Source organism: Eubalaena glacialis, chromosome 1, assembly GCF_028564815.1.
Source record: "Eubalaena glacialis isolate mEubGla1 chromosome 1, mEubGla1.1.hap2.+ XY, whole genome shotgun sequence".
Lineage (NCBI taxonomy): Eukaryota > Metazoa > Chordata > Mammalia > Artiodactyla > Balaenidae > Eubalaena > Eubalaena glacialis.
In genome coordinates this window covers 75835930-75859249 of record NC_083716.1, presented here as the reverse complement: position 1 = coordinate 75859249, position 23320 = coordinate 75835930, and the positions used below count along the sequence as shown (strand labels likewise).

At 38.9% G+C, this 23320-nt stretch overlaps 2 protein-coding genes across 2 annotated transcripts in view; one reads left to right on the top strand and one right to left on the bottom strand.

Annotated features, from left to right (window-relative positions):
- JMJD1C (jumonji domain containing 1C) overlaps nucleotides 1-12635 on the bottom strand; it is a 305803-nt gene extending 293168 nt beyond the window's left edge. Inside the window, exon 1 of the mRNA XM_061181512.1 lies at nucleotides 12550-12635. The gene's annotated coding sequence lies outside the window, so the exon portion shown is untranslated. The remainder of the gene's footprint in view (nucleotides 1-12549) is intronic.
- Nucleotides 12205-23320, top strand: part of REEP3 (receptor accessory protein 3) — a 96325-nt gene continuing 85209 nt past the window's right edge. Inside the window, exon 1 of the mRNA XM_061181533.1 lies at nucleotides 12205-12384. Within this exon, the coding sequence (XP_061037516.1) occupies nucleotides 12353-12384 (32 nt within the window). The 5' untranslated portion in view covers nucleotides 12205-12352. The remainder of the gene's footprint in view (nucleotides 12385-23320) is intronic.

Genomic DNA, 23320 nt, shown 5'->3' with positions numbered 1-23320 from the left:
AATATTTCACGACACCTGCAACGATTTTAACGGGATATGAAAATATTTGTGATTTCTACTGACAAAAAGTTAAAAGTACTACAAATATTCCTGTCGTTTGTTTCCTACATTCATAGCTGAAGGATATGCTAACTTTCAGGAAAGGTGTAGTGGGGAAAAGTGCAATTTTTCACCTTCTAAGTTCATGGCCTCCTGAATTCTATCCAGGAACACCTAATTTGTAGACCCCAAGTTAAGAGCCTTTGGTTAAATCCCTGATCATTTTCCCCCCAGATTAACATAATAGCCTTGGACTGATCATCCTGCCTCCAGTATTTCCTCAAATCCATCCCTAATCCTGATAAAGGATCACAAAGGCCCATCTAACAATACTCCCCTGCTTAAAGTCCTTGGAAGGGTTCCTCATAGCCTATAGATAGTATGGCACTGACAGACATACACTCCAGGCTCTGCTTCTCTAATACAGTATTTCTACTTGATTTCCAGCATTGCACTGAACTTTCAAGACTTCCTGCTTGTGTTCTCTTCTCTCTTTTCTACTAGTATAAGACCCTACCAAAGTATCATCTTTCGAAGCATCTGAGTCCTTTCCCCCAAACAGAGCAATCTCTCCCTTTCCTATGAACTTCAAAATCAATAAACGTTTTCGCCTGGCACATTATCCTGGGCTGTGGTTATCTGCACATATTCTTTTTCCCATACATGACAGTATGCTTCTCCCAAATTCAGTGTTCTCCCCACTGCAAAAGGTGGTCTTGAATATTTGTGCTGGATTTTTACTAATCTAAAAATAATATCTCATATCCCCATTACAGTGTTCAGCTTATAAAGGGATTTCATACATCTTGTTTAATTCTCTTAATAATCCTATGAAGACAAGCAGTCTAACGGATTACCTTAATAACCCTATAAGAACAAGTAGTCTGGCTCTTTGGTGGGGCTAATGGCGGACTCCAGGAGGGCTCACGCCAATGAGTACTTCCCAGAACTTCTGCTGCCAGGGTCCTTGTCCCTGCAGTGAGCCACAGCCACCACGCCCCCCCGCCTCTGCAGGAGACCCTCCAACACTAGCAGGAGCAAAGACCTCCTGCCCCCTTCTTCAGACAGCAATGGAATCATACAGACTGAAAGTGAGGGGATGGAAAAAGATATTCCATGCAAATGGAAATCAAAAGAAAGCTGGAGTAGCAATTCTCATATCAGAAAAAATAGACTTTGAAATAAAGACTATTACAAGAGACAAAGAAGGACACTATATAATGATCAAGGGATCAATGCAAGAAGAAGATATAACAATTGTAAATATTTATGCACCCAACATAGGAGCACCTCAATACATAAGGCAAATGCTATCAGCCATAAAAAGGGAATTCAACAGTAACACAATCATAGTAGGAGACTTTAACACTCTACTTCCACCAATGGACAGATCATCCAAAATGAAAATAAATAAGAAAACACAGCTTTAAATGATACATTAAACAAGATGGACTTAATTGATATTTATAGGACATTCCATCCAAAAACAACAGAACACACTTTCTTCTCAAGTGCTCATGGAACATTCTCCATGAGAGACCATATCTTGGGTCACAAATCAAGCCTTGGTAAATTTAAGAAAATTGAAATCGTATCAAGTATCTTTTCTGACCACAACACTAGCCAGGACATGGAAGCAACCTAAGTGTCCGTCGACAGATGAATGGATAAAGAAGATGTGGCACATATATACAATGGAATATTACTCAGCCATAAAAAGAAACAAAACTGAGTTATTTGTAGTGAGGTGGATGGATCTAGAGTCTGTCACACAGAGTGAAGTAAGTCAGAAAGAGAAAAACAAACACCGTATGCTAACACATATATATGGAATCTAAAAAAAAAAAAAAGTTTCTGAAGAACCTAGGGGCAGGACAGGAATAAAGACACAGACGTAGAGAATGGAACTGAGGACACGGGGAGGGGGAAGGGTAAGCTGGGATGAAGTGAGAGAGTGGCATTGACATATATATCCTACCAAATGTAAAACAGCCAGCTAGTGGGAAGCAGCTGCATAGCACAGGGAGATCAGCTCGGTGTTTTGTGTCCACCTAGAGGGATGGGATAGGGAGGGTGGGAGGGAGGGAGACGCAAGAGGGAGGAGATATGGGGATATATGTATACGTATAGCTGATTCACTTTGTTATAAAGCAGAAACTAACACACCACTGTAAAGCAATTATACTCCAATAAAGATGTTAAAAAAAAAAAACAACAACAAGCAGTCTGAAGTTTTACCTTTATTTTGCAGATGAGGAAACAGAAGTCCAGTGAGGTAAACTGACTTGCTCAGGTCTAATCACTTAACGAGCTAGAGCTGGGATCATAAAACCAGGCTCCTTGGTACAGTGCTTATTGTGAACTGAAGCCAATGTGCCAGGCCCAGGACAGGTGAATAAAAAGCATGAGAGTGCTGCCTTCAAGAAACTTTTCAACATAGTACCAATATGACCCTATTAGCAACAGCTTTTTTTTTAATATAATAAGTACAAGGCCATTGCTGTACACCTGAAACTAACATAACATTGTTAATAACTATGCTCCAATATAAAATAAAAATTAAAAGAATAGTACAAGTCCTATAATAAAATTACATCATAAAGCTACACATTCCTTAATGTTTAAAGATATAACCAGTTTTCTCTTTTTCTGTTAGAATTTTTAACTACATTATTCCTATTATTCTAGACCGGAGAAATGAAAGCTGCTTGTAAACACTAGTTAAATATTACACAATTAACTAGAGGTTATTATTTCCATCTCTAAAAAGAGAAACTAAAGTGATAGCTTAATATTTTAAAAGACTTCAAGAATGTACCAATTTAAAATTGTCAAATAAGAACTAAGAATTCTTGACATTTATTATCCTGCTAATTCATATTTATTTTGATCAAGTTGCTGAAATTTTTAATGCGATTTTCACGTATTACAACGTGGCTAAGTATTTTGCTTATCAATAGTTCTCTCTTGTGAAATTTGAGGCTTATAGAAAACTGAGTTTTCAAGAGGGTGCTGCATGAACAGTAAAGAACAAAATTCAACTCAATTAAGCAAACATTTATTATTATATGTAAGGTTGGTAACGCACGATGAGATGTGTTAGACACAATTCCTGCTTTCAAGAAGCTTAAAACCTAGTAGGAAGGATGACAATCATAAACATATCTACAATTTTTAAAATATGATATTTATTATGCTTTAAATGTGATGTTTTACATATCACACACCTTAGATAAACCTTAACATAAGCAGCTGGAGCAAAAAAAATTTTTCAAACATCCAAAATATCCTTATTTGGAATGAAAAATATACTGTATATACTACATATGATGGATATTACATAGTGGTGGAAATCTATGAACTACAGTCACAGGTAACAACAGGGTAAGTCTCAAAAATAGGATGCAGTAAAGAAGGGAAGGTGTTAGGGAAGGAGAGAAGGAAGAAAGACCACAGAGTATCTGGAAGGAGTTGTGAAAGAAAGATGAAGAGCTTCTTCGAGTGATTTTTAGCAAGGGGTACATGATTTCTTAGAACCAGGAATAAAATAATTTTTTTTTAAAAAGGAGGGTGGTAAATTATATAAAGGAATTTCAAGGTAAGGTAAGGAGAGGTAAGGAGAACTGAAATTCAAAGAATTAAGGATTGACAAGTATTCCACTCAAGTCCTTCCAGGGTTAGGGTGGATGGCATTGGAGCTTGATCAGAGCAGAAGTTCACAAACTTGAGAGCCCGAAAGAATGGCTCTAATTATTTAACCATATAGTTAATTTTATATCTAATTATGTTGAGCTTGTTTAAAAAGATCCCTAGGCCATACCCAGAGATTCTGATTTAGTTGGTCTGGAATAGAAACTGGAATCTATTCTTTTAAGAACCATCAATGGAACTCCTTTTTAATAACTTTTGGGGTTGAACTATGCTTCTTGAACAAGACCCAGTTCTGAACTTGGACCATGTGTATTCGTAAATCAGTTAGCATTACAGTTTGTCCTGGCCATTTGCACCACTTTTATAAATTATGTGTTGATATTTGTGCATTTTTTTCTACCAAGATTTTTTTTTCATTAATAAGCTTCATTTTCTAGAGCAGTTTTCGGTTCCCAAGAATTGAGGGGAAAGGACAAAGAGTTCCCATATACCTTCTGTCCCCACACACATACAACCTTTCCACTATTAACATCCCCACCAGAGCGCTACATTTGTTAGAACTGATGAACCTACACTGATGTATCATTATCACCCAAAGTCCACAGATTACATTAGAATTCACTCTTGTATATTGTATAGATTTGGACAAAAGTATAACGACATATTTATACCACTGTAACAACATACAGAATAGTTTCACTGCCCTAAAAATCCTCTGTCCTCTGCCTATTCATCTGCAAAGCTTTTAATTTTAATGAAGTCCAGCTTATCAATTATTTATTTCATGGATAATGCCTTTGGTGTTGTACCTAAAAAAAATCATTGTCATATTCAAGGCCACTTAAGTTTTCCCCTATGTTATCTTCTAGAAGTTTCAGAGTTTTGCATTTTACATTTAAGTCTATGATACACTTTTAGTTAACTTTTATGGAAGGCCATAAGGTCTATGTCTAGATTCATCTTTGCATGCGGATGTCCAGTTGTACCAGCACTATTCATTGACAAGAATATCTCTGCTCCAACGTGTTCCCTTTGCTTCTTTGTGTCAAATTTCAGTTGACTATATTTATATGCTTTTATTTCTGGGCTCTCTATTCTATTCCACTGATGTACTTGTCTATTCTTTCGCCAATACCATACTGTCTTGATTAATGTAGCTTTATAGCAAGTCTTGAAGTCAGGTAGTGTCAGTTCTGACTTTATTTTTCTTCAATATTGAGTTGACTATTGAGTCTTTTGCCTCAGCATACAAACTTTAGAATCAGTTTGTCAATATCTACAAAATTACCTGCTGGAATTTTGATTTGGATTGCACTGAACCTACAGATCAAGTTGGGAAGAACTGACATCTTGACAGTATTGAGTCTTCCTAACCATGAGGGTGGAATATCTCTCCACTTATTTAGTCTTTGATTTCGTTCAGAGTTTTGGGGGTTTGTTTTTGTTTTTGTTTTTTTGCCACCCTGTGTGGCTTGCAGGATCTTAGTTTCCTGACCAGGGATCGAACCTGGGCCCCCAGCAGTGGAAGTGCAGAGTCCTAACCACTGGACCGCCAGGGAATTAATCAGAGTTGTATCGTTTTCCTCAAATACATCTTAATTTTGTTAGGTTTATACCTAAGTTTTTCATCTGGGGGGACACTAAAGTAAATGACATTGTGCTTTCAACTTCAAATTCTACTTGTTCACAGATAGCATACAGGAAAGCAATTAACTTTTTTATATTAACCTTGTATCCTGCAACTTTGCTATAATCACTTATAATCCAAGAATCTTTTTGTCAATTACTTCAGATGTTTTACATAGACAATCATGTAGAAATAACACTGCAAACAAAGACAGTTTTATTTCTTCCCATTCAGTATAATTTTTTTCCCTTTTCTTATCTTATTGCATTAAGTTGGACTTCCAGTATGATGCTGAAAAGCAATGGTGAGAAGGGACATTCCTTTTTTATCCTTTCTTAGAATTTCTACCTCTCTGCTTACGCTGTCCATCTATGCTTGCATGTTGTCTAGTTTCCCCATTAAAACCCTTAGTATATTAATCATAGTTCTTCTTTAAATTCCTGGTCTGATAATTCCAACATTCCTTCCACATCTGACTCTGGTTCTGATGACTGCTCAGTCGCTTCAAACGGATTTTGTGCCCTGTAGATGCCTTGTAATTTTTTGTTGAAAGGCAGACATGAAGCACTGGATAAAAGGAACTGTGGTAAAGTAGTGGTATGGTGGGGAAGGGGGTTGCATTCTATAGCATTCTATAGTCCTATGATTAGGTCTCAGTCTTCCAGTGACCCTAAACCTCTGGACTGTAAACTTCACCAATGCTTCTCAGTCCCCACCTCCCTTAGATGGGACAGGATGGCTGGAGGGGGCAGGAGTTATGTATTTCCCTTCCCCTACGTGTATGGCTAGAGGGGCTCAAATTGGGTTTTTCCCTTCCCCCGGTGGAAGGCTAGAGCTGCCTGGTGTGGGGTATTTCCCTTCCCCCAGTTAGGTTAGGCTCTGGTGAAATAGTTTCTCCCAAGGGCATACTTTGCTAAGAAGAGCAGAATGCACTGGTGTATTTCAAAATGGTTTCTTTTTTCCTTCCCCTGCTTCCAGCAGGGGGAATTTTTCTTCAATACTAATTGTGAAGATTGGGTAGAGCTCCTATGACTGGATTCTCTTGCAGTTTTTAACTCTCGGAGTTGTCCACACTGAGCCTCCAGATTCAATTACAGTTTAGGTTTTCCTACCCTGGCACTGGTTCTTGCAGAGGTTTCCACTCCAGTGAGTTGTGATTCTCCATATCTGCCTGTTTCTCTAATTTGGGAGACAGCAGTTTATCCTATGACCTATGACCTTACTTCTCTGAAGCATCTAAGAAGAATTGTTGATTTTTTAGTTTGTTCAGCTTTCTACTTGTTGTTAGAGCGGCAACTCCTAAGCTGCTTCTTACATGCCAGACTGGAAACCAGAGATTCTGAGTTTTGAGACACATTTTTAAATAATGCTTCTTTTTATGAGTGCTTTGTATATTAAGAATATTAACCTTTGTTGGGTTTTACGAATGTTTTTCCCCAATTTGTCATTTGTCTTGAAATCTTATTTATATTGTTTTGTGAAGGCATAGGGATTTTAAATTCTTATGCAATCAAGTCTATGAAATTTGCCTTTTTGGTTTCTGATTTTATGGCATGCTTTGAGAGGCCTTTCCATTATTATCATGATTTTATTACCTTCACATGTTTTCTTTTTATACTTTCATGGTACTTTTAGTTTTTACATTTACAGTTCTTATCCATCAAGAACTACTTTTTCTTCAGATTTTATTAAATGGCTAGCTGGCTGTCATAAAATCATTTACTAAATAAATCCATCATGTCCCAACTGATGTAATATTCTACCTTTATCTTAGACTAAATACCTATATACAATTGGGTCTCTTTCTAGACTTTACTCTTGGCCAAAAAACAAAACAAAACAAAACAAAACCTGGCAACAGAGATATGCCTCTAAATGAACTGGATAGCTGGAGACAGGTGATAAAAGAAGACTAACAGACTAACTTTTCATTGTTCACCCTTTTGAATTTTATTCCGGGTGCTTTCAACTACCACTCAAAAACATCAACAAAAATTGTTTAAAGTTCTGCTTACTAGACATAACAGAATTATCAAATATTTCAGCTCTCTATAAATGACATCATAACAACCCCCATATGCACCTGAACAATACCCAAAATCATAGATCTACCTTGATTTCAAAACCGGGAACTATGATTTAAATGAATAGTAAAAGTGCCTCAAATATGTCTAAATCCTTAATCATTGTAAACAAAGCTGCTACCTCAAATGTATAAGAACCTCAGATGTGTTCCCTAGATCCAGCCATCACAGACATATTTTGCCTTCTTCATGGAATGTTAGCTAGTAACTATCAAATACTTAATTCACAATCTAATCTTTCACCTAGGGGCAGGACAGGAATAAAGACCCAGGCGTAGAGAATGGACTTGAGGACACGGGGAGGGGGAAGGGTAGGCTGGGACAAAGTGAGAGAGTGGCATGGACTTACATATACTACCAAATGTAAAATAGATAGCTAGTGGGAAGCAGCCGCATAGCACAGGGAGATCAGCTCGGTGCTTTGTGACCACCTAGGGGGTGAGATAGGGAGGGTGGAAGGGAGACGCAAGAGGGAGGAGATATGAGGATATATGTATATGTATAGCTGATTCACTTTGTTATACAGCAGAAACTGACACACCATTGTAAAGCAATTATACTCCAACAAAGATGTTAAAAAAAAAAAAGAATCTAATCTTTCTATTCTAATGCAATCCAATTACTTTATTTTCAATATTATTTCTTTATAATTTGATTTCAATGTCAGCTGCCAAATTTGACCTCTGTTGTAACCATAATACCATAAAGCAAACTCGCTAAGACAAAAAACATTCATCTGGCAGCAGATGGAAAAACAACAGGTTTTGTCTTTTAAGTCATTCTCTTTAAGATCCTCTCCCTCACACTATTTTCTAAACAACTATGAAAGGTAGGCTCATTTAGTCATTTTAGCCTTTCTGTAAATAAAAATATTTTCAAGCACTTGAAATACTCCTCCAACAGAAATGTGAAGGTGACCTAGTATTTAGTTTCAATAGCATACTCATTAATTATATAGATTAGATACTATCTCTGTACCCTGTAATTCTCTCACTATCTGCTCTCCTAGATACTTTCCCACTCTCTTTTTTTTCCTAATAAATAAACTCCTTTAACATGTAGAAGACACATATTCCACATATTTCCCAGGAACTCTAAGTGAAAATGCAGAAGAGAAACCAATTCTTTTTAACAGTCTAATTACCCTTAGTTTTTAAAACCCCTTGCATTTGATCCTCATAACATTATCATCCCCATTTAACAGGAAACAGATCGACCTGCCACACATCACATTACTGGCAATTAAAATAGGTCTCCTGATGTCCTTTGCCCTAAATATGCTGCATCCCACCATGATTAAACTCAATACCCAAAGAAAACTCTTTGTAGAATACAATGAAGGAAGTACTCAAATGAATGCTAGTAATATATGTTTTTTAAAAATCAATTAAGTTTAGTATTTAAAGAAACAATTTTCCATCTTGTAAACAAGAAATGATCTCAAGTACGCCAAAAGAGACCACACTTTAAAAGGCAGCAGGTAATGTATTTCCTTTTTTCCCACTGTCTCCAGAGCCTTGTCTTACACCATGAAGCACTTACCTAATGGCCACCTACTACTAAATCTCAACTATACACCCACTACTAAAATCTGGGTACTTCCCATGTGAGACTTCTCCTCAGGTGAAATTACTCTTTGTTTAGGCTAAGAGTTCTCAACCATATCAGGCTTGATGTCCCCCTTTCATAAAATATTTTCCATGTTCTGCTTTATCACCCTGAAATGAAATTAAAAACAATCTCCCTACAGACTTCAAACAAACCCATGTATCCTAAATAAAATATGAATGGAAAAGCGAAATGAAAATCATTTAAAATAAGATAATGTGTATTTCAATATATTAATCTTGAAACAAAACTGAACTAGAAGACATACAAGAGTAATTAGTAGCTAACCATGACAGCTATGAATGCAAAGTAGTTTGTGATGCAATTTTCCAAAACTGTAAACAACTCTTAAGTTGTGAACAAAACAAATCTTTCTTTCGCACAACAGTTGCATGGAAACAGACACTGGAAAATTCAGTCTCAGTTAAAACCATGGTTTATATGTAAAATGGAGGTTCCAGGTTCATATAATTACACGTATTACACAAATGTCAGGCAGGATATTCCTAAACCTTGCAGGACATGGGAACATTCTTTGTCCAGGACAGCCCATGCATTTACAAAGAGCATATATATATATAGCATCCCTGGCCCCCACCCATCAAATGCTAGTGGTTAGCCCCAATCACTCCAACAACCCCCCAAAAATGCCTCCCAACTTCCCCCTAGAGGGAACCCCCATCTGGACCCACTGCCTTAAACACAATTCAACTATCACAGTATAACGTAAAGAGCACTTGGGAAGCATGGATTAGAGTTCCAGTTCTATCACCTATCCGTTATTTGGTCATGCAGTGAGCTCTCTAAACCTCAGTTTCCAGTGTACAAAACAGGAATAAACACTACCTAGGCTCTGAGTTGTAAAAGGTTGACTCCACAAATTGTCTGTAGCACAGGGTAGGTGGTTTCCAACACTTGGCATATTGAGATGTGAAGAAGGGGGCTGTTGCAGATTGAGAGCAGCAAAAAGTGACATGAATGTGGAGGAGGTTGAAGATATAACAAGCATACAGGATGAAATTTAACACACAGCAGCCTACAGACATTTCAGAGAGCAGTCAGCAGTCCTATATATCTCAACAACCCCTGAAAGCATTAGTGTATTACAACGCAGTGAAATAATATTCAGAATGATGACCCCCCAAAATAAGAAGGCAAGAAAGACATCTTTAAGAGACTTCCACTGTTCAAGGCTGAAATTTCATAAAGTTTTCACACTTAAGAGAGTGACTGTACTAAAAAACATTATTCGAACTTTTACTGGGCAATTACCCTATTCTATACACTAAAAAAACACAAATAACTAATATACCATACATGTCCTTAAACATTTTACTAATCAGTAGATTAGGCATAGGTAAAACATAACCATTATATAAAGCAGAATGACACAGGTATTAAATAGATATTCAAGCAATAAATTATGGGGGCCTAGAGAAAATTATGAATAACTATGAAAATCAAGGACATCTTCATGGCAGAGCACACTGAAAAAGACTCTGACAGGTAGAGAATGGGGCGCAAATCATTCAAGAAAAAATGAAGTCCAGGCATAGGCACTGAGGATGAAAATACAGCTTGGTTCAGAGAAAAATGGTAGGGAAAGGGTACTTTAGAGGCTGGGAGGGCAGTAAAAATTAAGGCTGCAAAAAACATTTCAGGACCTGTTCATGGAGGAATCTGAATGCCATACAAGTAACTTTGAGTTTTACTGGGCAAGAGAATTTTCCAGAAAACTGGTGTTTATGTGGCACACGTGATCCCCAAATAATGTTGAATAATGGCCAAAAATAAGATTCCGAACAAATGCAAATTTTCATTAGTGAGATCCCTGAAATTAAAATATACTTTCTAAATATGGCTAAATAAGCAAAAAGAACCTAACCCAAGAGTAGAAAGCAGTTTCTGATTTCATTCCTTAAATAATAAAAATATTATTAAATGTATTGAATCTCAGACCTTAAAAGAATTCAAGATAATCTTATATTTGCTTTTGATTTTCTCCCAAGCAAGTGGTAGAACTTTCTAAACATGTATTTAGCATGCTTTATGTCACCCTTGGAAGGCAAGAGGTAAGCTGTAGTATTATCAGCCTCTTTTTACTATGGGGAAACTGAGGAACAAAAAGAATAAATTACAGTATGGTCACAAAATAAGCTGTTATATTTCCTGGGGCTTTCAACTTTCAATTAAAGGCTTGAAGCGCCCATTTCATCCTTTATTCTTCGTACCATCTGAACACTAGAATTATCTTTTATTATCGTCTTAACAGAAAAAAAAAAAAAGATGAGAATTAAACTTTAAGATCACTTTCTCGACTTCGTACTGCCACCAAAAAAAATTAGAGTTTAAATTCTGTCTCCTGAAATTATGATAACCGAAAGAGCTGTAAGGTGTAAGCAGTAATCCAACCTCCCCAAAAATAGACAGCTGTAAATAGCATGACAGGTCAGGAATCCTAGGCCCAACTTTTACTTTGAATATCTAGCAGGTCAGAGGTGTGTTTGTAAAACAGGCTTTGCAGATGTTGTGATGGAAAGTTGCCTTAAGAGGCCCAGAACAGTGGTATCTATACACCCATTACTGCAAACTTGAAATCCAATGCTTTCCTCCTTCTGCCCCTCCCTGCACTGCACCAGGCACCAGAAGACTCCTGGTACACACAGGCCTGTGCAAAGATCCTCCCGACGTTTGCCTTAAAATGCGGTACTTTGAGGACGTCCAGGGCCTCAGTGAACAGTGAGAACACCGGATGTGGCTAAACACATCTCAAAATCTCTCCTCTCCAGAATCTAGGGCCTAGTCTAGAGGGTTCTATCGGACACAGAGTTCCTGCTACTATTTTGCTTTTCACACAGGCACTGACAACCCCTATCCACACGTCCCCTTCCTCAGCCTCCGCCTCCCACCCCCCACGCCCCCCCCCCACGCCAGGTGGACTTCCCAGGGACAGAAAGAGCAGGAAGAGGGAAGTGAGAGCCCAGATATCCGCGCCACAACGCCATCCGGCGCGGGTCGGGGTACCGCCAGCCCAGCCCCCGGAGCCCAGCAACCCAGACCTGGCCTCGGCCAACGCGCCGCCGCCGCCGCCGCCTATCAGCGGAGCGCAGGGGCGGGGCTGGCTGGCTCGGCGGCGGCTCCGCCGGCGGGCGGGGACGGGCGGGGGACCGACCGCAGCGCAGCTTGGGCCGCCGCGCGCAGACACGGGGCCCAGCTCCCGAGGGCGCCAGCGCGGCCCCGGGGAGCGCGAGGAGCCGGCGAGCGCGCGGCCTGCCGTTGGCGGCCTGGTCCGCCACGCTCGGCGCCCACCCGCCCCCGAGGTGGGGTCCAAGCCCCCGGGAAGATGGTGTCCTGGATCATCTCCAGAGCCGTGGTGTAAGTGCCGCTCACGGCGCCCCCGAACCCCCCACGCGAGGCCCGGGGGAAGGGTGGGGGGGCTAGGAGCCAGGAGGAGAAGGCAAGGCCGGGGCCTGGGCGGGGTGGGCTGGCCCGGCCCGGCCTCGGGCCTGCCCGGGGTCTGGGAGCCCTCGGCCTCCTCACCCTAGTCCACGTCGCTGCGGGGCTCCCTGCGTCGGCCGAGGGCCCGGCGGCTGCGGCGCGGCCGAGCTGCGTGCGGCTCGTCTGCCCTGCTCCCCGGCGCTGGGTGGGCAGGCGCGCAGGGCAGGCGGCGCGCGCTCCCCGCTCCCGCTCCCCGCGCTGCGCGGCACCGCCCTGCGGGCCCGGGAGCGGCGCGCCTCGCGGCGGCGCCCTGCGCAGGCTCCTCAGAAACTGAGCGCGGGAGGCTCCGCGATCCTCCTGAGGATGCAGTGGCAGCGCCGAGCCTTTGTATCGTGCGTTGCGGGTCTCCCAGGGCGGCTGATCACGTGTGGTGGGAGGAGAGATTTGTCTAAAAAATCCGAGACCGCTCCCAGCTCAGATCCCTGGGAAGGGTCTCAGGTGCCCCGAGGTTTACAGCTTATCGAGAAAGGAGCTCATTATTGAATGGTGACACTCGCCTGTTCGTCCAGATCCCAGAATTTGGCGCTTTCTTAGTGGAAATATTTGCAAAGGGATTGAGAGGCTGCAGGTGCCTGTTGCCTTTGTTCAAATTATCGGTTCATAGTGTTTTTACCAACAAGTGCTACAGGCCCGTAAGAAAAAAATTAGTTGAGTTGTGATGTTTACTCTGTAAAGGTATTTGTTGGGCTACAATTTAATTTCCTCCCATCCTCCCTGACTTAACCCCCTCCTCGAAAACAAAAGTCACGAAGTAAACAATGACGTAGTTACAGCCAGGGGCCCGTGGATTCATTAATCATGATCTCTGTAGGAGTAGTATTATCTCTGTACCTTTATGAAATGTTTTTATGAGGTGGTAGGCTTCTCTGATTAGCTTTATAATGTGGGAAAAGTAACATTACCAGATTTTTAATTTATTTCTCAATGGGGAAAAAGAACTAATTTTTCTGTTGGGTTTTTTGTTTTTTTGGTTTTTTTGGTTTTTTTGGAGAGTGAATTAATCGCCTGGTAGCCCTGTTTAACCTGATTTACAGTAGTATTCAAAATGTGTCATTTGATTGTCTTAATCAGTTTTTTCTTCCTCGGTATAGTTTTTAGCTTTAAAGCTTCAGAGTGTCCCATGTTCATCTGTACAAAACTAAAACTCAAGAAATGAAAGCATAGCAAAGATATCTTAAGTTTTTTTTTTTTAAGTCTTTTGGGGCCTTCTTTGAGTCTACATTTTCATCATACAGACATACTGTTCCCGACCTAGAAGATGTCTATCAATTGTTGTGTCAGCACCTAGGAAAGAAATCAAGTATCCCATTAAGACTTTTTTTTTTTTTTTTAATTCTCTGGATTCCTTTAACCAGTTCTTTAACTGACAGAAAATTGTGAAGCACTTTTAGTTTTCATTACTCAAAATCAGATTTTTGTTTTTGATCATTAACTATGAGTATGAGTGTCTTTTCTAGGTGCCATCTAGAACACAAAGGTTATTAACACATAACTGATCTTAATGGAACTGCCAGTTGGAATACACTGATACCTGCAGTACAGGTCAAGTCTTCTAAGAGTTACACCCAGAGCAATAGAGTTTAGACAAGGAAGGGAATATATCTGGTTGGAGAATCAGAAAAAGCAAGGGAGATTACATTTGAGATGGGCCTTAAAGGACAGACCGAAATTCGACAGCCAGAGATGAAAAAGGAGAGGATTCCAGATAAAGGGATCACTGTGAGCCAAAGAACAGAGGAGGGAAAGCCCAGATTAGTTACCTAGGGCTTAAGAGACTGAGGAGAGAGAAAGCTGGAAAGGTAGGCTGGGGCCTGTTTTCAAGGAATTTCATGAAGAATTGATAGCTATTATTAGGCAGCAATGGCCTTGCTTTAGAAGATTCTCTCCCCGTGTGAGATGGTTGTGAATGGAGAGACTCTGAAGATGGGGAGACCACTTAAGGGGTTCCCTAACTGGAGAGAGAGTATTAAAGCCCGCAATGCTAGAACCTACAGAATTGAAACTGTGAGGCAAAGGAAAGGGAGCAAAATAGTGAGGGAAAAACGGTCATGGGAATGTATTTATCAAGTGTCTGGAAATGTATTTCATGAGCCCTTGAACAATTAGCATATTAAAAAAGCACACTTGTCAGGGAATATAAGCATCATTATATTTTGCCCCTACTCTCTAAGCACTGAATGTTTTCTACTCCCTTGATCACACATAACAGCACAAAGGATCAACCCCCGGGGTTTACACAAACTTGGAAACCTTTTTCACACCAGCAGATAGATTTACTACATTGTTTCTAATCTACTGGAACAGCCAGCTAGTCCTGAGCCTGAAGAAAGATCAGACAGTTCTCTCAACATGAACCTCTGGTGGCACGTGCAAGGAACATAAGGACCCTCTTTAACCAGAGCTCCCTGTGTGCATGAGCACTTTCTCCCCAAGCCCTGTGGCAGACCATTTCTGGGAAGAGCAGTGACTTGGTTATCAGACCTGGATGCCAGTTAATAGTTGCATGGTCCTGGGCAACATGCTAAACCTGAGCTTCATTGTTCTTGTCTTAAAATGGTTATAATATTTACCTCCTTAAAACTGTTGTAAAGATTAAATTAGTTTAACTAAAACACACCAAATGTGGTGCCTGGCATTTGTTGTGCACTTAATACGTAATATGTACATACATTTTTTTTTTTTTAACGAGGGAGAGGAGTAAGATGGTATAGCAAGAAGTATCACTGGACTATGATTCTCATTATTGTTATCATTGGGAACCTGGAATTTAGAACTAGCTTTGGTTGTATTAACCAGCTGAATGACCTTGAGTCAACCTGTCACTGATAGTAGACCTCCGTTTCTTACTCTGTAGAGGTAGAGGGATCTGGTAATCTCCAAAATCTTTTTAAGATTTTTTTGACGTGGGCAATTTTTAAAGTTTTTATTGAATTTGTTACAATATTGCTTATGTTTTATGTTTTGGTTTTTTGGCTGTGATCGAACCCGCATCCCTGCATCGGAAGGCCAAGTCTTAACCACTGGACTGCCAGTGAAGACCCTCCAAACTCTTTTGTACAGCTGTAGCATTCTGTGATGCTATGAGAGGATTTTCATTTTTTTTTCCAGTCTGTTTAAAATCAACTTACCTTAATTTTACAGGCAAAATGGAAAGGTTAGTTAGCAATTATTAAGGGATAGTAATCTGCAACTACCAAATGATATTATATGTGATACAATATGTGATACCCATAACCTTACCTTTTAAAACATGATTCTTAGAGGTTGAGGGAAACCCCATTTTTCTACCTTTTCTTAATTTGTGTATACAACATAGATCGTGGTGAAGATCAGGACTTAAGACTGATTGCCTGAATTCAAATATCAGCTCTGCCATTTAGTATTGGCTATAACCTACCCCATAAGATTAAATGTGCTTGCATACAATAATGTCCATTCTCCATCATCAGGTAGATGGTAAGTATTCAGTAACTGTTAGTAGTTGTTACTAGAACAAGGAAGAACGTATTTTGCTATAGTCCCAGCATACTGAATGTTTAAACTATTTTCAGTTTACATTTTTCTTTCTTTCTCTTTGTGTAGGTGACATACTTGTAATTAAGAGTATAGTAAAATTTTTTTTTTAATTAATTTATTTATTTTTGGCTGTGTTGGGTCTTCGTTTCTGCGCGAGGGCTTTCTCTAGTTGCGGCGAGCAGGGGCCACTCTTCATCGCGGTGCGCGGGCCTCTCACTGTCGCGGCCTCTCTTGTTGCGGAGCACAGGCTCCAGACGCACAGGCTCAGTAGTTGTGGCTCACGGGCCCAGTTGCTCCGCGGCATGTGGGATCTTCCCAGACCAGGGCTCGAACCCGTGTCCCCTGCATTGGCAGGCAGATTCTCAACCACTGCGCCACCAGGGAAGCCCATAGTAAAATATTTTTTTACACTGCCGTTAATTGTTACATGGTAAGCATCTTCTACGTTGCTCTGAAATCTTATATCTTCTATTTGATTAGGCCAGGATTCATAATTTTCATAGCCATTCTTCCATTTTTTAATTTTCCTTTTAGATCATTTCTAATATCATTATCATAGTTAATGCTACAATGTAATTTTAGTGCTGCAATGGACATCATTTATATATACTTTTTAGTATTTCCTTAGGATAAATATCCAAGAGGAGTATTTCTGAGTCAAAGGCTATAAATATTTTTATGACCATTGATACCAATTTCCAAATTGCTGTCCAGAAGGATATTAGTATTTTTCACTGCCACCAACAATGTATGAGTACTGTCTTTATGACAGTGTAGCCAGACTAGGAGGCTTTAATTTTTTTTATACTTTCCTAATGAATATAACAGATCTCACTGTTTTTTTTGCATTTTGTTTCTTATTTGCAAGGCTTAATATTTGTTCTAATATTTACTAATTATGTCACATATTGTGCAAATAATCTTTATGCACTTTACCCATTTATCTCTTGGTTAGCTGATAATTTACTTGTTTGTCTGAGCTCCTTACATAATAAAGAAATTAGCCTTAAATCCTATCTGATGCAAGTATGTTTCTCAATCTAACCGTCCTTCTCTTTAGATATTTTACTTTTACTTATATAGAGAGTTTATAGTTTAAATGCAGTTCACAGTTCAGCTTGTTCATTTTTTACTTTGTGATTTCTTTTTCACTTCTAAATATGAAGTATTTACTCCAGATATTTGATTAGCACTACTTTGTCACATAGAATTAGATAAATTTGGAGAATTCCTTTTAAATTCCATAAATCTGCATTTCCCTTTTTACATCTTAAACACATTTTAATTTTCCTTTTACCATAATTTTATTATCTGGCAGTACTAGTAAAACCTCTGTCTTCTTTCTTTAATTGATCCTCTTCCATTATATTTAATGGGTATCTTTAGAGTCTAAATTAACATACCTAAAAAACCATACTACAGCAGTTTTCCCCTTTCTTTCCAACTTCGTCTGTTTTCCCTCTCTGCTAGATCTTTCTTGTCAGCATGCAAACATGCTATTGTTGCTCCCATCTTAAAAAAAAAAAAAACCTCTTTCAGCCTACTATACTTTTCATCTCATTTACCCATTTCTCTCCCTCTCTTTAAAGCAAAAAACTCCTCAAAAGATAGTCTATATACACTTTCTCCATTTCCTCTCCTTTGGGTCACTCTCGAACCCCTACCGTTTAGGCTTTGCCACCAACCACTCCACTAAAATTACCCTTCCTTAGGTCAGCAGTAGCCTCCACATGGCCAAACTGGTCCTCATCTGACTTAGCAGCAGCTTTTGATACAATTGCTCATTCTCTACTTGTAGTACTTTCTTCACTTGGTTTCCCAGAAACCTTGCTTTTTTTGTTTTCTTCATAACTCATTGGCCACTCCCTGCCCAGTCTCCCTTGCCACACTCCTCCACATGCCCTGAATTACTAAAATTGATGTGTCCAGGGGCTCAGTTCTCAAACCTTTTTTCTCGTCTATCTACACGCCTATGAGGACTCTTGCTAGTTTATATCTGCAACCCAGACCTCTGCTGAACTCATGATCATATACATTTTTAAATGCTTACTTAACTCTACTTGGAAACATCTAGAAGTCATCTTGAACTTAAGATATCCAAAACTGAACTCCTGAATTTCCTTTTTGATCTGACTGTGGCAGCCTGCCCCAGCTCAATTAATGACAACTCAGTCCTTCAGTAGTTCAAGCCAAAAACCTTGGCATCATCCTTGATTCTTCTTTTTCTCTTGTTCCCTGCCTTGAATACGACAGTAAATCTTGTTGACTCTACCTTCAAAATATACCCAGCATCCACCCAGTTCTCACCACCTTTACTTACATTACCTTAGTCCAAGCCAGCATCATCTCTGAAATGTATTGTTACAAAAGCAACCTGTTTCTACCCTTCGTGTATATGTTGGTTAAGATTATGACAGGATTAATGAAAAAGATCTTGAATAATTTTTAAATCCTTGGGAGCTTTGAGTGCAGTCACAATTTACTAGTGATATTTTTCTTCCTTCATATGTGCTTTAAATATTTTTAAATGGTTGTAAAATCTCAATGATGGCTAAAATTGTTTCTTTCAATTAGGTTAAGGTAGATTTTAACTTTATTTACCAGTTTTGATGAGCTCCATCATGTAAATGTTCATGAGTTGTGTCTAAGAATAGGATACTTACTGCTATTAGACCATGGGAAATAAGGAAAATAGGAGCAATGAATTTTTCAAGGAAATTGGACAAGTTAAAAATCTTAAACATGTAATTTGTTGTGAATGTCCTGAAAGAGGTCATTTTTGCTTCATTAAGACAAAACACATCCTAAACTATTGGGTCTTGTTTTCATTGCATAGGCCAGAACTTCCAACAAGATTCCTTTATTAGCCTTCATTTCAAAAACAATTTGCTTTTGTCCATTTTTTGTCACTGCTGCTATATTAGCTATTTCTTTTTCCACTAGATTTTTTAACCCTTTTAGGGTAGAGATTTTTATATTCTCTTCTTTCAGTATAGATTTAAATGTTTAAATAGTACATTACAATAATAATAGCATAAGTGGGTAACTTAAATGTCTTAAATAAATACGATATTACTTTTTTGGTCATCATATGGAAAAAGATTACTGCTGAGTCTCTGTTAGCAGAACATGAGCTTATTTCTATGTCATTGATTATGCATTTGCCCTAAACTACCCCTTTCACAGCATTTTTTGAAGTTAAATGAAAGGTTAAAGATAAAAATTATTGTTATAAGTGTCTTTGTTTTTACAAAACTGTCTGTTAAGGGTTTAAGCGTATTTACCTCTATTACTGAAGTAAATTGACCACCTTCAGTCATGTTGGAATTACAGAGACCACTATGACTAAAAATCTGGTGAGATGGCGTACTCACTAAGATACTGTGGACAGAGACATCAGTAGCAGTTGGAATGAAATTATTTAACCATGGCTAAAGATTATTTGAAGAGCAGACTAGCTAATGTTAGAATATTATACAGCTATTCATATCGATATTCAAAGTATTTTTTATTTCCTTTGAAGATCCTTTAAATATGTCAGGGTTTCTTAACCTAGCACTATCGACATTTCGGACTGGATAATTCCTTCTTGTGGGGGCTGTCCTGTGCCTTGTAGACGGTTTAGCAGCATCCCCGGCCTCTCTTCACAAGATGCCAGTAGCACCCGCACAGGTTTAAGAGCCAAAAGTGTCTCCAGGTGTTGCCAGGCTCTCTTGGTGTGGTCCTCTACCAGATACAGTCTGCTCAGCATCCCCATCTGAAAATGGCTTTGTTGTTTACTCTTTGCTGCTTCCATGGGAGAAATTATAGGCCATAATAATATATGGAAATTCATAAGCATCTTAGAATATCGCTTAAGAATTTTCTATATAAAATACTGTTGCTGATCAATCTGTCATAATTTTTTATTACTTATTTCAAAATTAATTTCTATTTCAGTATTTACAGAGAATTTCCCCACACTGATGAAAATCGCTGTTACCGTACACTTTGAAAATAATTTTTATAATCACATATTCTGCATATCACTCTTATAGTCGTTCTTTTCTAAATTTATGAATGAAACGTGGTTTACAAGTTACAGTTTTCCTGGTCCTAGATTAGGATTTGAATACAGAGCCAAAGGTTACCAGTATGTTGCTTTCTTTACTATTAACAGTGTCATCAACTCTGCAAAAGCAGAGCTACCAAAGAAAAATCGTGAAAACGAAAGTCATAGGAAAAATCTAAACATAATAGACTTGTACTGGCCAGAAATTCAGAGTATAATTTCAGAATGTATTCAAATATATCATTGCTGAGAGCATTAATATTTTCAATAATGATATGTCCATTTTAGGAAGGAGTTATTCTCACCCATAAATAAAACCAAGCAGTTTGGCTGTGGAAAATTTCCTTAACCTTTTGTCATGTCACATTTCTGAGTAATGTATTAGTTTTCTGGGGTTGCTACAACAAAGTACCACCAACTGGATAGCTTAAACAAAAGAAAATTATTGTGTCAACAGGGTTCTTCCGTCTGCAGTCTGTGAGGGAGAACCTGTTGCATGTCTCTCTCCTAGTCTGGTGTTTTTTGGCCTTCTTTGCGTTCCTTGGCTTGTAAATCATCACCCTGATCTCTGCTTTCATCTTCACCTGGCATTCTCCCTTTGTGCCTGTCTCTGTGTCCAAATTTCCCATTTTTATAAGGATACAAGTCATACTGGATTAGAGCTCACCCTCATTACCTCATTTTAACTAGATTACCTCTGTAAAGACCCAATCTCCAAATAAGGTCACCGTATCTTTTTTAGGGGGACACAACAATCTCTTTTATATATCTTGAGGAAAGCTAGTATATGGCAAGGAATAATTTGAGGAATTGGATTAGAAAAGTAGGGAAAAAAACTAACAAAACAGCTGTCTTAATATAATTTGAGTTGTCACATGGGAGAAGGAATACTGATTTTTCTATCTTAACTGTGAAATGCAAGGCTAGAGCAATAGGTAGATGTCATAGGGAAGACAATTTTATTCAGTGTTAGGGAAAACTTTCTAACACCTGGAGTTGTTCAACATTGAGACTGACAGTCCCATGTGTGCAGTGTGCTCTCCGTCACTGGAGGCATGAAAGGGAGAGTAGAAAGCTAGTTAAAGATCTTGATTATATTACTTGTATGCTTCCTATGGAGAATCGTAGATGAAGTACTCTGAAGCATTTTGTGTTTAATAAAACTACTTAGATATTTACATGAATACATTAACCTTGTATTACAACAATATCAAGAATAATTAATAAACAGCATTGTTTGGCATTAAAAAAACAGTGTGATTATGTACAGCACTGAATAAATTATATGCTAAAGCTTCTACTAATGTGACACTCTTTCATTGTCAAAGTGTGATCAATCTTAATGACTCCCAAAATTTGGGATGCGCTTTCACCAAAACTGTGAAGTGGATAAACTGACTTTATTCTATGAAGACACCATCACACTGATACCAAAACCAAAAATACCACCAAAAAAGAAAATTACAGGCCAATATCCTTGATGAACATAGATTCAGAAATCCTCAAGAAAATATTAGCAAACTGAATCCGATAACACATAAAAAAGAATACATACCATGACCAAGTGGGATTCATCCCAAGTTCACAAGGATGGTTCAACATACGCAAATCAATCAATGTAATATACCACATTAACAAAAGAAAAGTCAAAAACCACATGATCATCTCAATAGATGCAGAAAAAGCACTTGACAAAATTCAGCATCCATTCATGATAAAAACTCTTACCAAAGTGGGTATAAGAGAGAACATATCTCAACATAATAAAAGCCATTTATGACAAACCCACAGCCAGTATAATACTCAATGGTGGGCTTCCCCGGTGGCGCAGTGGTTGAGAATCCACCTGCCAATGCAGGGGACATGGGTTCGATCCCTGGTCCAGGAAGATCCCACATGCCACGGAGCAACTAAGCTCGTGTGCCACAACTACTGAGCCTGTGCTCTAGAGCCCGTGAGCCACAACTACTGAGCCCACGTGCCGCAACTACTGAAGCCCGCGCGCCTAGAGCCCGTGCTCCACAATGAGAGAAGCCACTGCAATGAGAAGCCCGCGCACCGCAACGAAGAGTAGCCCCCGCTCGCCGCAACTAGAGAAAGCCCGCACGCAGCAACGAAGACCCAACACAGCCAAAAATAAATAAATAAAATTAATTTATTAAAAAAAATACTCAATGGTGAGAGGCTGAAAGCCTTCCCACTAAAATCTGGAACAAGATAAGGATGCCCGGTCTCACCACTTCTATTCAACATAGTGTTGGAAGTCCTAGCCACAGCAGTCAGACTAGAAAAACAAATAAAAGGGATTTCCCTGGTGGTCCAGTGGTTAAGGCTCCATGCTGCCAATGCAGGGGGCCCAGGTTCCATCCCTGGTCAGGGAACTAGATCCTGCATGCCGCAACTAAGACCCGGTGCAGCCAAATAAATAAATTTTTTTTTTAATTGGAAGGGAAGAGGTAAAATTGTCACTATATGCAGATGACATGATACTATATATAGAAAACCCTAAGGACTCCACACAAAAACTACTAAATCTAATACATGAATTCAGCAAAGTAGTAGGATACAAGATTAACATTCAGAAATCGGTTGTGTTTTGGTTTACTAACAATGAAATGTCAGAAAGGGAATGTAAAAAAACAGTACCTTTTAAAATCGCACCAAAAAAAAAAAAAATACTAGGAATAAACCTGACCAAGGAGGTGAAAGATTTACACGCTGAGAACTATAAAACATTAAAAATGGATCAACTGATTATTTTTCTTTAACATTTGAGAGTCCCTCAAGAACAATGAGCAGGAGATATCCATGAGTGCTGACTTAAAGAATATGGGAATAGAAGAGAACAAACTTAGCGATATTTGCCTGATGGGTGTCATTACGGCCATGATCAGTTCTTCACTGCTTTGTGCCTGTGTTTTCTATGGGAACACTGACCAATCTCACTATTGCTGAACAAACTTCCCAGTTGTTCATTTGATGTTTGTTTATTTGCATTATATTTTTTAATCATTAATTTTCATCAACCTTAGTTTCTATTTCTGATTTTCTGAAATATGGGGCCTTTCAGTTTTCACTTTGTAAACCTAGGCTAATTTTGCCAATATAAATGATAATGGTTTTAAGGTGTTTAATGGATCATGAATGTATAGGACAAAGTGTTCTCTAAAGATATACCTCTCGGTCCATATAAAAGAGACTTGCTAGTGTATAAATCTTAAACAATCTAAAAATATTAAAGTGTTA